Source organism: Manduca sexta, chromosome 26, assembly GCF_014839805.1.
Source record: "Manduca sexta isolate Smith_Timp_Sample1 chromosome 26, JHU_Msex_v1.0, whole genome shotgun sequence".
Taxonomy (NCBI): domain Eukaryota; kingdom Metazoa; phylum Arthropoda; class Insecta; order Lepidoptera; family Sphingidae; genus Manduca; species Manduca sexta.
This window is the reverse complement of record NC_051140.1, coordinates 17,588,323-17,605,019: the sequence shown is the minus strand read 5'-3', so window position 1 is coordinate 17,605,019 and position 16,697 is coordinate 17,588,323. Positions and strand designations below refer to the sequence as shown.

Below are 16,697 nucleotides of genomic sequence, written 5' to 3'. Positions count from 1 at the left end.
GCCTAGAACGCTTAGGTGGTGCGTACGTAAATACACATAGAAATTATAGATTAGTACCTATAACTTGACTTATGTACTGAACTACGTAAATAGGTTTTAAAGCGCAAGCAAAGCGAGACTAACAAGGCTTTATGTGGGTTAAACAAACATATTATGTAATTGCAATAATATATTTTACTAGTGATTTTATTCCTGAACGATGGATTGGAAGTCTTGTAACAAATATAAACTTAAGTAAACGCATACTGACCCATAAAGTATAACTTTCGATGGAAATGCAGTAACGCATCATCTAATTAGAATTGTAAATAGATTACTTGACGTTCATATATATAATCAGAAAACCTTACAAATTATGTATGTATTACTTTAATTTGAAGTTATTAAAAGTCTAAGTCCAGGACACATAACTGCGCCTTGGCTTGACCGCGATAAAAAAAAAACATTTTCCTTTAATGCGCTAAAAGCACTTGAAGTGTCGCCGGTGCGATGTGTTAAGTTAAAGCAGGCAGGGGCCCGAGCCCGCGGCAGGCCGTATGCGTGGCCACGCGCGATTTCACCGCCGCATTGCTTCTGAACGCACCCTCGCACAGCGCACCTCGCTTGCCACGCACGTCATTACGCCACACTCTAATGCTGGTTACAAATGTAATTTGTTTTCTTAATTTTTGAAAAAGGAACACTACTGGCCGTAAATGAAAAAAGATTTAAAATAAAAATAATTTAGTTCCAAAATTCTAGAGAAAATTCTAGTAGAAAGAACTAAATTGAAATTATTCCAATTTAAATAAAATCATGGTACGAGATAATGATATATGTTTAAGATGAATATTACTGACAAATTATTTTCCTAATATTCATTGAAAGTTTCATATTATATGAGCGGCCTCAGCAATATATTTGCTATCCATAAATAAAATACGTTTAAAAATAGTCTCTATTCGAATTTTATTAATAAAATTTACCAGCAATAAATAACGGGATGTGTCTCGGACACAAGCAAAATCCGGATTTTAATAGTAATAATAAAATGCATCTAGTTTCATGTTTAGTGCGTGGCAAGGGTGCATCGGTTCACCCCTCACGCACACACGCACACCAGCGTATACGTATAGCAGAAAGCTCTGTGATTGGTGGAGCAGTGCGCGTGTGTGAGTACCTGCTTCGTTGTAAGGAGGTCGTACATGTAGTTATTTATACCGAGTTCTAGGCGTATGAATTAGTTGCGTGCATTGGGGTAGTCTTCACTCGGAAAAAGTATTGATTTGTTGCACGCTACTAGGGTTTTCTGATGTATGCTATACGCGGTAACGTCAAAAGCTTCTTAAGAGATTAGAATTTATAAGGGACTGAATTTTCTTTTGGTAAAGTCACTCATTATTACGACTTGGGATATTTTATTAAATTATACACATTTCTTATATGTTGCTGTCAAATAAAGCTTTACACATGTTGTTTTAAAACCGAACTTTCTAGAATTTTTAATGTTGTGCTATGGGATTACGAGTAAATCGCATTAAATTTTCGACAATCATTTTTAACACATAAAATCTAGATCAACAATAACTACAACGCATTTGACACATTGGATATTTATAATAAAGATGGTCTTTATATGCATACGGCACGAAATAGGGTTGATATGCAGATGTCGAAACCGGTTGCGACCATATTGTAACCAAAGGATTTAATTCGTACTTAATACCTTACAATGAGATTTTGTGATATAATTTAAATGGTGTAACGGTTTATGGTAACTTTATATTTTGGTTAAAATATATGACATAATCAAAAAAGTGGTGATAACTACTTTGAAGTGGAACATGTGACTTTTCTAAAAATTATGTGTGAATTATCGCTTGCTTTAACGGTGAAGGAAAATATCGTAAGGAATCCTGCACACCTGAGAAGTTTTCTATAGGAATTTCGAAGGTGTGTGAAGTCTACCAACCCGCACTAGACCAGCGTTGTGGACTAACCCCTAATCCCTCTCAATAGAAGAATTTCGTGCCAAGCAGGGAGATAGTATACAATATAGGGCTGATATTTTTATTATATTACATATAACAATTATCGTACTAGAATTGGTAAATACTGCTTAAGTGTCGAAAATACCCAAATTGAGATAGACAATAAAATACAAATTAAATATCGATGAACATAATTTTGAACAAAACATGACACTTATACCTACTGTTTACGAATGCCAGTACGTGGTATTGTTCTATCCCCGATAATGAGAAATAGTAAATAGTAATAGTAATCAATACTTTCACTAAGGCGAATGTATAAGAAAAGAAAGAGACGAATAGCAAAAGTAGAGACAGGAAGGGGTCGTATCAAAAAATAGGTATGATTTTTAAAGATATTATAAATTTTTACAGAATTTATATTTAATGTTTAAGGTGAGTGAGAAGAAGGCAGGTAGAAGAGAAGAAGGGTGAAAGGGAGGGAAAATTTGAAGGTTAAGGCGAGATTTTTATCTCTTATGAAAGGTCTATTAAAGCGGTAAGCTTCTCTTACGAAGAAATATAGCAAGTATGAGTACTGCGAGTGAATCTTTACTTACTACCCGATCTAGCACCTCAGTTTTGAAATCTAACTATGTTGCCAGTGAACAAATATCAGGGTTAATGCTATATTCCACAAAGTATACAATCCAGTGGCGTGTGGTAGAGTTTGTTTTTCCTTTTATATTTCACAATAAACTCCCGACTGCGCTAACTCTGAAAATTTTCGCGTTCATAGTCATTTAAAATACGCATTTGAAATAGAAATGTGAAACAAATGTCCACACGTCGCGTCAGTGTTTAGAAAACTCATTGTAGTGTCCGTTTAGATAATAAAGCGAAACAAGGCGGAATATTCATAAAACTACTTCGAAATATCGCGGTATTAAAAACATTTAGACGGTATTAAAGCAAACTATAGATATTTAAAGTGTTATATTTTCAAAATTAGAAAAGAACTACGTTTAAAATTTGAATATATATTTTCTTTCTTATCATTACATGCCATAAACATTTTACAAACCACCATTCAACCTTTACGACTAAAAACCTTAACCCCACATCAAGAATGCGCTTAATAAGTCGATTGCGTAATCGAGGCAAATAGTCGATTGTTGCAAGATGCATCGTTAAGTCGATGTTGCCCGTTACATCAGCTGATGGCACAAAAAGCCAACATCTGCCGGCCGAGAGCCCATGAATCACCGGTGCAGCGCGTGCCGGGTGAAAAAAAAAAAGAAAAAAAAATCAAAAGTGTAAACTCCCCAACCGTTATAATCGGACCGGCTCGTGGGTGGACTCACGTGTTTAAATTTCGTAGTCGATTTATTGTACCGGTAGTCGGGAATCAAAATTGTTTCTTTTTGGGGTCAATACAATGTGAATGAATATATTTTTAGTATATTGAATTTCGGTTAACGGGTTGGTATTGTAGTTTTAAAAATAAGTACATATTAAAAAGTTATTGTAATATATAATATTATTCGTATATCGAATATTATTCCTGATCGAATTTAAATTCAGAACAACACAACTTATGAATCATAACATCGTACCTTTAAACAAAGTCCATAAATAAAAACAATAAAGGTCACTAGAGATACAAACTACCGAACACTAAGGTCAAAAGCGATCATAAATTGCAATTGTTTAACATCAGAAAACATTTACATCAGAATATAAGTACACAAGACGCCATAAATCACAACTCCGAAACTTATTAAGCAAGCTATTCGATATTCTGAAGATAAAAATTAAACTCGCAAACTATAATAATAAATTCATTTTGATTTCAAGATGGCGTCACTAGGCATTAATTCAGCGACGAAAATTTGTCGATTAAACTAAATGTATGTTGGGCAAAACAAAAAAAAGCCATTAAAATGTACGATAAAAACGAGCGGAGATTTATAGGCAAGTTAGTTGGTAATGTTTATTGCAGGATTGTTTGCGAAAATTCAAAAGGAAAACACTATTATTACTTCGGCGAGACAATTTTGGCATCGACTTTGTTGTTTTGTGTTGCCAGCCGAACATTCGTTTATTTCCTTAGAAGGATAAAGATTTTTGTGCGATATATTTTATTGCTTAAATTTATTTAAATGAGTTTTGAATATTGCAGTGGGATAGTCAAAGGATAATGCCTAATATTTTATTCTATATCAGTTGCATTCAAATAATAAAATCATATTAGAGACAAAACTCAAGTACGTGTATATTAAGTGCAAACTTAGTACACGTGCACCAAACATTCAACATACGAACGGTTGAAGCGAGTCCGAGCCATGCAAAGCTTTCACAATGCCTAAATCCGCCGTGATACTTTGAAACGTAATAGTTATTCGAACAATGGTGTCTGAGGCAAAATTATGGGTTTTAATAGCTGGCGCAGTTGATCCTTGGATTGTACGAATATTTTATGACACCATTACCGGCTATTGTTTATGTCTGCTCGATGAAAAATGGGAGCTTATTTAGTGAAGTATTAATGTAAATCTAGATTGATTTTGGAATTATGATATTGTGAATGAATGGGGAATTCTAATTTATTTTATATTAAGTAATATCAATGATAAGCAATTTTCAATCATATTTTGTAGCGTACAAGGCAGTGATTAAAATAGATATGGCATATAGAATGTAAAAAAAAATTGATTGTCATTTATTTATTTGCACCATACTATGCTGTGAAATCAACGAGGTCCTAGATTCAATCACCTGTCACATCATACGACTAAGTAAGCGGACCATGAACTTATTGCATAATTGCTTATCCTTTTAGAAACAAGCTTATGTATATCTTCAAGACAATCCAAAACGTTTCCAGAACGAATTATGATCATAAATTCGATGTTCTTATAACTATTTAAATTAGATTATTTAGTCATAGACAAAAGAGGTGACACATAAAGAAATATTTATACACGTGACCGCATCGTCGTATGAATCGCTTTACTAATTTATTTCGTGACATGTGAACATGTGCAGTTTGTTTTGAAGGAATGTACCTGACTTTATTACACTACAAGATATATGGTATGCAAAAAATCCGTTCTTAAATATATTGACAAATAAAATTAACTAACTTCATGACTAAACTATTGATTTATTTATTAGGCACCAATTTGAGCTTTCTTAAGATGTTAATTGTAAAGAAAACATGAAACTAGAATTCTACAACTGCTACTTCAATTATAGAAGGTCTTTGATAAAATCAAAAACACACTTAATAGTATAATCTAAAAACGTACAAAACCAAACCAAAATTTCAATAGATAAGAAATCGGTTGTTAAAAAAGTAACACCTTTTACCGAACAATAGGCGCGATCAGATACGGGTCCGATATCGTAGAGGCGTATCGTACAGAGAGCATCAGCGATACATCTGCCGTCGACGCGTGCCAGATAATGTGCGCGACATATGAAATAAAAACTACAAATAAAGCTGACTGCAGACAGCTGGATTGTTCTGGATTGGAAATTGTAAAGGTTTGTGACCTCTGTTCGGTATGAAAAAATGTTCTACAGGCCTGACAGGTGATGGAACTATGGGGAATAAAGAAAATCGGAATAGTAACCTTTTGAAGACGTATAGAACTGACTTTGTTCCTTATATCGCCCTTACAAGAGTCATGTTTTTATGGAATGTTACTGTAACGAAAGTCAGAATTCCTTTTTTGAAAAATATTAAAAATAAAATCAAATTTTCGGCCAACCATATTTGAATAAATATAATAACAATATCGATATAAAAGTTATGTAATAACAAATTTAAAATCAAAAATTCTCAAAAACACTGGCTGTCTAGGACAATGTTGTATAATAAACAAAATATTAATTAAAAGATTTAGTGAAAAGCAAAGAGGATCCGCTTTAAGCATTGAATGGAACTAGATTAAATCTTAGTTCAAAGAGTGTTTGATTACTGGATTATATTAAATGAATTAGATAATTGAATCTGAGAATCTAATAATTTTATCATTAATTTACGAACTACCTATGAATAATAGAAACCAATGCCCAGCAGGAACAGAATTACAAATTGTTTTTATTAGAGAAACGAAATAAATAAATTTTATTGACAACCTTGTAATAAGTACTTAATGAAAACTGTTAAATTCCCTCCTTCGAATTAGGTAAGACGAAGCAATCATTATAATTTATATACCACTGGCTAAACTCAGAGTAGTTACAGTATTTATGAGGTACTTTATTAGTGATACAATATCCGCAACTAAGTGCCGATTTGAAGGATTCGCTCCCAAGATTCATCTCTGCCTTCAATATTGTCCAATACAAAATATCTGAAGTTATAAAAGCGACTAAATTGGAGTAATCATTAAATATTCTCATGTACCTTGACTTATCATAAGCAACTATGTTCACCTACGTGATGAATAACGCATTTTATTTTATTTATTTTTACATGCTCTACTGACCAAAGAGATACTTTCATAATTGATCTATATATGACTTAAATCAGGTTTCCTTTACAATATTAATAAAACCATTCAAATCTAGCCATTATAGTCTTAACCTTACGCATCGAAATCCCTGAATAAAGGTAATTCTTAGACCGAACAAGCCCTCCAAGAAAGCTTTACGATGCTTCTTTTAAAACTAATTTGCCGGAGTAACTTCGCAGCCGGTAACTTATAATCGTAAATTAAGTTGAGAGAGAAACTCTTCGCACTTTCATTGGATAAAGTTTTTTTGGCTACCTGCTTTCGGGTGTTTCTTATTTCAATATATCTATTGTTTCTTGGACAATTGTAGAGCACAATGGGAGTTGTAGAAATGTATTTTATTTGATGCTGGCTTGGATTTTGTAATTAATAACTGGGTTTAGGGGTATCACGAACTGAGACTTATGTTTATATGATGTTATTGTCAAATGTCTAGCGATGACCATAAATATAATATATAGCAATGACACCACACCACCCTATACCAAGCATGCCTCGCAAACGAGGTTGCTACCAAACTCGCTTGGACTATACATAAAACAATTTTATTTATGTAATATACTAAGTTTGTGTATTTATTTATTATTTATGGATTTATAACACCATAACAGTTATAATATTGAAGCGATGTTATACAGACAAAGTATGCATTAATTTTAACAATTGGTTTCAATATATCTAACTATCAGAGAAAGAGATCTAGACTAAAACTCGGATTTAGTATAACGTAGTTTCTGCAAAAAAGCACCATTTATTTATTTATTATTTCGGATTATCAGAAGATGATGCACAATAACAATACAAGCAAAAAGGGACGCATACAATATTAGCTAAATTCTGTGCTCCTCAAGTAGGCAACCACAGCTTACATGTATTAACTTACGCCACTATATGGTTTACAAATGAAATTGTAAATATAGCAAATACAATATAAAATAATGAATTTACATTCCTGTCAATTCTGCTAGCCCACTGTTAGATCGATAATGTATAGACTTTTATTAAACTTCAACAAATGACTATTCTTGCAGATGCAACAAGATCCACCATGATCAAGCACTGAAGGTTCTTTACAAACAAGGCGACACATTGTAGTACATCCTATCTGACGTCTGCATATACTTATACGACAGAAATAATGGAACAGCGAGAACGATCTTGTCACGGGCTATTAATTTTGCTGTTATGTTTTTTTATTGTTATTTTATGGTAATAACTTGTCTTTGCCTTTCATTTCGAAATTGGAACATGTTTTTTGTATAAAGTTTTACACGTAATTACGTGATTCGTAGTGTTTTAGTTTGTTTATGTTAAATAGGCAAGGTTATTTGTCGTTGACAAATGGGTATCCACGTTCAGCCCGAAATATTTGTAAAACTTATAGACAATATGTGCTTATAGGTTACTAGCTTTTGCTCGCGGCTTCGCTCGCGTAAAGGAGTTTTCCGGGATATATTTTTTTTCCCACTTACTTGATATGTATCGTTATATTATGACCAAATTACACAAAATCCTTATAAATTGTAGACTATATGTTATTTTGATGTATAACTAATATTATTGTAAAGTTTCATCCAAATAAGTTCAGTAGTTTTTTCGTGAAAGAGGAATAAACATACATCCATCCTTACAAACTTTCGCGTTTATAATATTAGTAGGATGGGACAAATTACATCTCTGTCCTCTCGAAAGGAATTAAAAACAATGACTGACTCTTCGAATAAATGAAAATAAATTTAATATCAAATGTCAACAGAACACTAATTATATCTGCCACATTCTGTTTCATTGCGAGTTTTTATTAATAATTAATCTATCAAGCACTTAATTATATTGACGCCGCCATTTCGCGTCGCGTGTCCGGCCCGTCAACAAGATGGCGTTCACGTACGCCGCGGTATAAATTAATGTCCACAAATGTTAGAAAAAGGCGTATTTACGTCACTCATATTTTTTACACGACATCCCAATTCTAATGTATAAAACATTGCGTTCAAAGTGCCATTTTAAATTATTCCAATGATAGTAAAAAAATCACGGCCGTATCACCATTTTATTATGGTCAGATTTATGGTTGAAAGTGAGAATAAATGTTATTTTCCGTTAGCTGCACGTTGATTTACTATATCCGACATATTGTTTTTAGTTACTAAAATATTTTGATATAGAGTCAGCAAATTACGTTGTTTTAGTATCCAACTTTTATCATTGACACCGTCAAAAAGAAAATGACTGTATGCTACCTTTCATAATACAAACACGATATGTTTCATATTTAGTTCCATATTTGATTATTTTAAAATAATGTACTAAGCATTTTTTATCTATTAACATCTCACTAACATTGATTTATATCTAAAGTTGTAATTTAAGGAAACAAGCGTTTTATGCCCCTCTGGCCTATTAAAATCGAATTAAGTAAACGGTTAACACGACTTTCCTGATAAATTAGTTGCGTGATTGCGGTGAAACTAGTTATTGCGTTCGGATATGATTTTTCTAATTCGAAATTTAAATAAAAATAAACTTCGAACCAGCGAACCTGACCAATCAAATACCTTTACACGAAGTTTTAATTATTTCTAGCTTCTAAATTTGAATTTTGAAATTTTGTCTATGTTCTCGTAAAATAAAGCTGGCTCTGACTTACCTTCTTCTCCGTGAGTTTCTCGCAGCGACGCTGCTTGCATATCTGATGTGATTTGTCGTTGCGACACGGCGCACAGTCGCCGCAGTTGTCCTTACGTTGGCATCCTATGCACTCACCGCAACGCTTCCTCTTTTTCTTCGTCTGTAAAAGGTATAGGTTCAACCAACTGTCTAGTTTATAACATTAAAGTTAGGGTATTCAATTACTATAAAATTTAAGTAGTATTTACGAGCACGATTCGACTTAAACGTTTCATCATTGTAAACTACTTAATGGACCATTTTTTTAAAATTAATTATTAGTCATAGTAGTGTCTCAGTAGTAAAAAAAATAAGAATATTTTCCGTACTTTAATTTTATCTTTTGTGGAACGGTATATGCACAACACGTAGTAAATATATTTCATGTGACGAAAAACGTATGGTAATGTTGTAAACCAAATTCACTATTGAAATCATTTGGTAACTGAGTTACCGAAATCGCAAGGTTATTTCTATCATAGATAAATCAGAATTGGTGACGGGGAAATGATTACATGTATTTTTACAATAAAGGAGACTTCGTCATATTCGCTCGTTTAGCAATTTCGGGTCAGTCCGTGTATGTACATCCAATAAGTTCTGGTGTAATTCTAGGGAATGAATCGAATGTAATGTCTCTTGTTTTTTAGTACTTTAATATTTGGACTACACTAATCTCAGTATCGAGTCTATCGTTGTAATCATTTAACAGTACCATAAAAGCAAAAGGTGTTATTGTGGTACTATTTTGAATTTTACGTAAATTTACGCAAGAAATTATTGCAATATCTAATACTTTCAATTGAACCAATGTTTGACCCAGCGGGTTGTCATTGTCAAAGAATGGAACCGTTGGGTCCAATATACGGGCCAATTAAAAGGATGTTACAAATTACTGATCAGACAGCGATTTCGGCGAATTCTGCATTAGTACACGAGTCGTCTCGGTCCTGCGCGCTGGCATACAATCAAACACGCCTTGTTTATTTACAAAGTACGCTCCAATCCAATGTAAACCAATTATATACGTACATTTACTTTACAATGTATTTACATTTAAACTTTCGAGATTGCAAATCGAGTTAACAAATAGCCCTTCCTTCTATCTAACTGGCTAATCTAATTTTGTTTTCTTTTTGTGTAAATATGCAAAACATGGTTTTTTGGTGTACATTGAATAAAATTTTCAAACGCAAAAAATGTAACAGCTGGAATACGGCAAGAAGAGCGCACCGCCATTATTTCGCGCAATTTCATTCGTGTCGGTTCGGCTATCTCCGGCCGTAATCGGAATCAACCGATCGTAGCCCCGACAAACAGCTGACGAATATTTAAATATGGAATTCTATTCAATTTCATTCCATAGACAACTTTTTTATCCTGTACCTTTTTTGACACGTACGGAATCAAAAAGGTTTTTTATTGTACCAGTCATAAAACTTTTAGCAATGCACATATTGCGTGCACTATTTTCACTACAGCTGTATTAAAAAAAAACTTGATAATTATATTTCATTAATTTGCACCTAACGTTCTAATCGCTAATATATACCGTGTCCGGTTCGGCAGATGTTTTTTTTTTACATTTAGTTTGTAATTAGAACAAGCACAGTTAGGTTTCATGTTTTGGAATGTCATTTTTTTTAACACAATTAGTAGGAAGTCGATGTAACAGGTGAAGCACGAATACCATTTATTAAGATAGTATTTAAATTGAAATTGCGGAATGGAATGTGTTTATGGTAAATATTTGTTTAATAGCTTAGCAACATTATTTATAAATGTTTTCTTTCAGCATTTGCATTTCTATGAGGCATTTGCATCCGTAGTTTTATATAACTATACATAATATTACACGGCTTTTAATTTTTTATTGATCCTGAAATTACGTCTCACGTTTCTATATTTATAATTTTCTAATTTATAATTATAAGGACACATCATGCTAAAATTTAACGATTTCAAAAATTCAATTAACAATAATTGCTATTTAATTTTTTTTTTATATCTTAGAAATATTTTAAAAACCCAATTAATCCATTCCTCAAAAGTCTATCTATATTTCGCACTCCAACGAAACATCAAAATCAAACGTTTCATGATACATTTAATGGTGTTAGCTTTCCTAACATTTCACATGTTTCTAGGAAAGTTCGCGTTGGATTTTCCTGCTTGACTCACTCGCATAATGACTAACAGGCTGTACGTATAAGGGAATATTATGGAATAGATAGGTACGTCGAAATGTGCCTTCGCGAGCCAACATTTTACTTTATAAGTATACGAATAGACGGATAAATGTCTTATGTAGAAAAACACGAGTGATAAATGCGTAAAAGACTTGAAAGCTTGGTGGCAGAAGGCTCGATGAAGCGGAATTTACACGGGTCTATTTACCATGGTGTGAAAAAGAATTATATCAATCTATATTTATGTAGGACCAATTTAATATAAAACTAATGATACAACTAAGTAACTGAATTCAAACATGAATAATAGATTTAATACATAACAAATTGAGTTAATTTATATTCTTAAAATACTTCATTTCTCAGCTTAGCTTCAGAACAATATACCGTCTAATGCCTTGTGTTTATTGGGGCAGTATACCAAACAAAAACACAAGCGTTATATGAAAACTTATTCATATACTTTATTCATACCCAAATAAATGAATGATATCCTTCAACGTCATCGTAAAGAAATGCGTTAATGTTTCGTGGAATCGCATGCCCGCAACATTTGAGCTAACGGCACATTTAGTGGCTTTGCAATTTCAACATTCGCGTGTCCGTAATAAGTTACGATAAAATCTGTTATAATTTTTATAATGCATAGCGATCGTTAAGTCCTGTTAGTAACATGTACAGGCCCTTTGATTTGCGATATGAATACCAACTGTTAATTTCAATGGAATTTAATAATTGTTTTAAATTAATTAGGAATTTGAAAATCGAATGTTTATTCCTTTTTTGAATCAGCCCATAATCAATTTAGTAAATTCTTTATTTGTATAGAAGTCTATGAGAGATATGGGCAACTAAATTATCCAGCCGTATCTATTAAGTTTATTTTTTGTATAATGACAAACTTACAGCAAGGCCAGTGGTTTCCGCATTTACAAATTTGGCAGGGATCTCTAAAGGCGCCGATCAATAAACAGTACTGACTAGATATGAACTGAATGGTATGACATTTGCAGCTGCCACAAAGGTGTTCGTTATTAGACTAGGAAACGATGACATTTATTGCTGCAAGAATGTTGCCACATTCAGGATCTTTTCTAGTTGTTAGTTGTTACAACACTTTTTGCGTTGACTGTACGTACGCTGCAATTACGACGGCAAAAGCAGCTTTATATGGCCTCGAAAATAATGGCTTAGAAGCTAAGCTTTTTATAAATAGTGATGGTATTTAGTTAATTATATTTTTGTTCTGACGTGAATGAAATTTGATTTTTTGTTTGCACATGCTAGCACTTTGTTTGTTACCTTATATGGTATTCTGAAATATAACCGCTTTTTATTGAAACAATTTATTAAAAGTAGTGTTTTTAAATTTCGAATAAATTGTTTTTAATTAACACGTCTATAGATATCGAAACAATAAAATACGTCACGATATACCAATGAGTTTATCAGCATTTGAGATACGAGCACTCAGTGCGTTACACGACGCATCTTGTTTTTTATGCGTAGCTCTACACGCGGAGGGAATCTTAAAACGTGTCTTAATTAATGCCGACAAGCCGATAACGTGCCGAATACCGACGAAGGACTTAGAGGATCTTCAAAACTGCCTCTTAATTGCATTCGCTGTTAAATTTCAAAGTCATAAAATTTTCTAAGCAGGACACGCGTAAATCGACCGACTTTAATTTGTGTTTTAAACGAGAGAGGAAGTTAATTTATTGGCGGAGCAAGAGAATCGGCTAACTATTAAATTTATAGCCGCGAAGACAGAGAGTTCGGCCATTTCGAAACTCGAGAGCGGGAATAAAAACTGCTCCCCGAATAATAAAAGGTGGAATTACGGGGAAAGTTTCTCTTTTTCGGCCGCTCTCGAATCCACTTTCAGCGGCGCGTTGCCGAATGAAAATTCTGAGAATTCTCATATCTTTCGTCGAATATATACAGTCGGCTTTCCTCGATTCCCGAGCGCCTTGTTTACGCAATTCGCCAATTCGCGGGAAGGGAGATTAGTTGTCGTTGGCGGATTTTATTGTGTTGCCTTTGAACTTGCCACGTTTGTACGGCGAGGCTAACGTTTTGTTGTTCAGATTACGTTCGCGCCAAACATTTACGCCAGTGTAAAGTTGTTGGCAAAGATGTTTGGTGCTACGTTTAAGTCGAACCGCGTTATGTTCTAGTACTTATTAATAAAAGTGGTAAAACGACCTTTTAATACAAATATAAATTGATACATAAAATTACATGTTAAAATAGAATTAATTGGGCAGTTCGAATAGCGCCAAAGTAATGTTTACTGTTGTTGTAGATTATCTGTAAGAAAAGGTCGCGTTCCGTTATTAGACGTGATGTTCTCACCTGTTTCTCGCTGGATATGTCGTCGAGCTCCATGGGTCCGGTGTTCATGGGCGGCGCGCCGTGCATGGGTGACTTAAAGCCGGCTGTCGAGGACACCGCCGCCACCTGCCCACTGCTTTCAGACCCCACCTCCATATTCGAGCAGTCTGACTCTGAGCTGTTGGCCCGCATTTTCCGTCTCTCTTTCTTCCTAAAATCCGATCTTGTTGGCGACGATCCGCTGCCGAATCCATTGGTCTTCTTGTCATACCCGTTGTCGATCAACATCGGATTCTGGAAGTTGGCATGATGCAACCCATTCGGTGTGTACTTGTCTTGTAGTGACTTAACGTCGAACGGTTCGTTCTTTAACACATGCACTACCGTTGGGCTCTGGATATTCTGGATCAGACTTCCATTTTGATGGAGTAATGTTCCGTTCTGATGTAAGATACCATTTTGGGTCGGGAATGCATTAATTGTCGCAATGTTTGGTTGGTATAGCTGTATATGCCGGTCGTCGATATACGCCTGACCCGCCGGCGCCAACTCCCTCGCCTGCAAAGGCGCTGGTACGATCGGATAGCTTCTAGCATTGACAGCCGTGAGAGTATGGAATGTGGTGGCGTTCACTGGAGATAGCGTGGTCAAGGTGGTGGAGAGCGGCGTCACCTGCGCCAGCGTGGTGAGATGTACTGGCGACGAGGGCGTGGTGAGTTGCGTGAGCTGGGTTAAATGACTAGGACTCGCGCTGGGCGTGGGGCTCGCGGTGACCGGCACGGGCGTCACGCTTGGCAGGCCCGTCTCGGGAATCACGGTCGTCTCTGGGAACGTCTGGAACTGGCTCTGGAAGGACGGCAGCTTGTTGGCGATGGGCTGCAGCGTGACCGACTGGTAGTCGAGTGCGGAGGAGAAGCCGGCACGCAGGATGGCGTCCTTGGAGTTGACGGTGATGGGCATGGACTCCCAGGGGCGGTATTGCGGCTGACTGGCGATGACGGAGACCGCGTCGCCGGTGCGCTCGTAGTACTCCCAGGCGGGGTCGAGCAGCCGCGCGTCCGCCGCCAGGATCCGTTGCTCGTTGTCGGCCATCTCGCCGAACGAGGAGAAGGGCGGCAAGTGCGCGTCGTCCGCGCCTGCCTCGCTCCGGAGCGCCTCGCTCATCACGTCTTGGCGCGACGCTGCCTCATCGCGGCGCTCGCCAATATGCCTTATAAATATAACCTCTAAGTCTACTCTTGTACTGAACACTGGGAACTGCACTGGAACATGTGATTTGTACTCTGCGACTGTCGGTTGTACGTCCGCGTTTATAACTAACTGTGTAATAGCACTTAACGTTATGATTATACGGCACACCGGTTTACACTATTACTAATCACAATATCGTCGTTTAAAGACTAACAAATAAATATAAAAAGTCCTTAATGACAGGCAGCTTAACTTACGCGAATTCTTACTCTACGGGCTTATAAAATCTTTGGCTGACTTTTTTACAAAATGCTCGAGGTCTCGGTTCGTATTAAATTTCTTAACGATCGATAAAATATTTTGTGCACTCGTTTAACGATATCTATTATTTTGGAACGTTTAAATACTGGTCGTTGGTTGATTTCTTCTTTTAGTTTCGCTCGTTCGAAGGCTTCTTTTATTGTAAATACCGATCACTTCAGACTTAAATTAATTTGTACTGTTTGGGAGTTAGCGTATACTATTTACGATTTAGCTTTATCGTTAAAAGGTTAAAAAAATAGTGCTTATATTTAGATTTTTGAAACGAAAGATATGACTGGAGGCTTTGGTTTGAGGATTTCGTGGCTTTTGGTTATTTCTTGTGTTGTCAACGTGTTTGACGGATGCGCGCCAGGCTATGGGGCGCCGCTATCCGTGCGGTCGGCACCAATCTGTCAACAACAAACAACATCGAGGTTAGTTATACATATATAATTACGTTGTAACTTTTCAGGCTGTTTTCACTAACCCTTTGCTCTTTTTTGTTCAAAAAAATTCACCGATATTTACATTTTATTGAGCATAGACATTATGCTCAGTAAAATGTAAATTAAGTATTTCTAAGCAGATTGGTGAAATCAGGAGTAAAAAAATCATTTTAAATAAAGAAATATTTTATTCAAACATCATACAGCCCAAATATGCTACAAAACCATGCTCACATATCGATTAATCGATTAAAAACCAATTACATAACAATTCGTGTTTTCGTAACATTTACTTAACTCTCGTTGAAATAAATTTGGAAATAAAATATAAAAGGTGCGTAAGGATACAGTGGGAAACGATACGTTGGACATGTTTACTGCGCGGGACGCGCATGCGCGCGCGGTGTTTTGCGTTCGGCGCGAATCGATGCACTGCGAATGAATCGTGCAAAATCGATTCTGCCATAGACTAGTTTTTGTTAGTTGGGTTCAAGTTCTTGTGACGGCCTGTATTATGAAAAGAAAAAGGAAGAATATCACATCGTCTTTATTTTTATTTTAAAGTGATTCATGTTATAATGTGGCCTGTTTTCGTTTTAGTTTTCATTTAGAGCTTTTTTATTGCAACTTTGTGTTTTAGTCTTATTTAAATTCTAAATATATTTTATTCGTTAATATAAAATATATAGCGATATAAAAATATATATTTAATAGAATCGTTAACAATGAATGGCATTTAAATGATACTACTTTATTTTAACAAAACTTTAATAATTTTCTATGTAGAGCCAAGGAAGCTTGCCAAATATTTAACCATAGTCAATCCAGGGATTCGGCACTAACATCCAAATATATTTACATCCTAAACCAATACATTCCAAATCGCAAATCGCTTGCAACATTAAAGCTCTTTGATAAAAGCTCGTGCGAGGATAATCGCCGTGTCATGTGGCGGGAGGTCCGCCCCGACACCGCGTGACGTCACCGACCCCCCCCCCCCCCCTGACCCCGATACAGCCCGTGCGTGCACTATTAACGCAGATATTTGTACGTTTTTATCACAATAATCTTATAAACATAGGTATA

At 35.4% G+C, this 16,697-nt stretch overlaps 1 protein-coding gene across 1 annotated transcript in view; it reads right to left on the bottom strand.

Moving 5' to 3' along the window:
* The window catches only part of LOC115452729 (DNA N6-methyl adenine demethylase), a 137,297-nt gene that overhangs the window by 111,890 nt on the left and 8,710 nt on the right, over positions 1-16,697 (bottom strand). The window contains 2 exon segments of the mRNA XM_037443715.1: positions 9,126-9,266; positions 13,693-15,575. Coding sequence (XP_037299612.1) covers positions 9,126-9,266; positions 13,693-14,835 — 1,284 coding nt within the window. The 5' untranslated portion in view covers positions 14,836-15,575.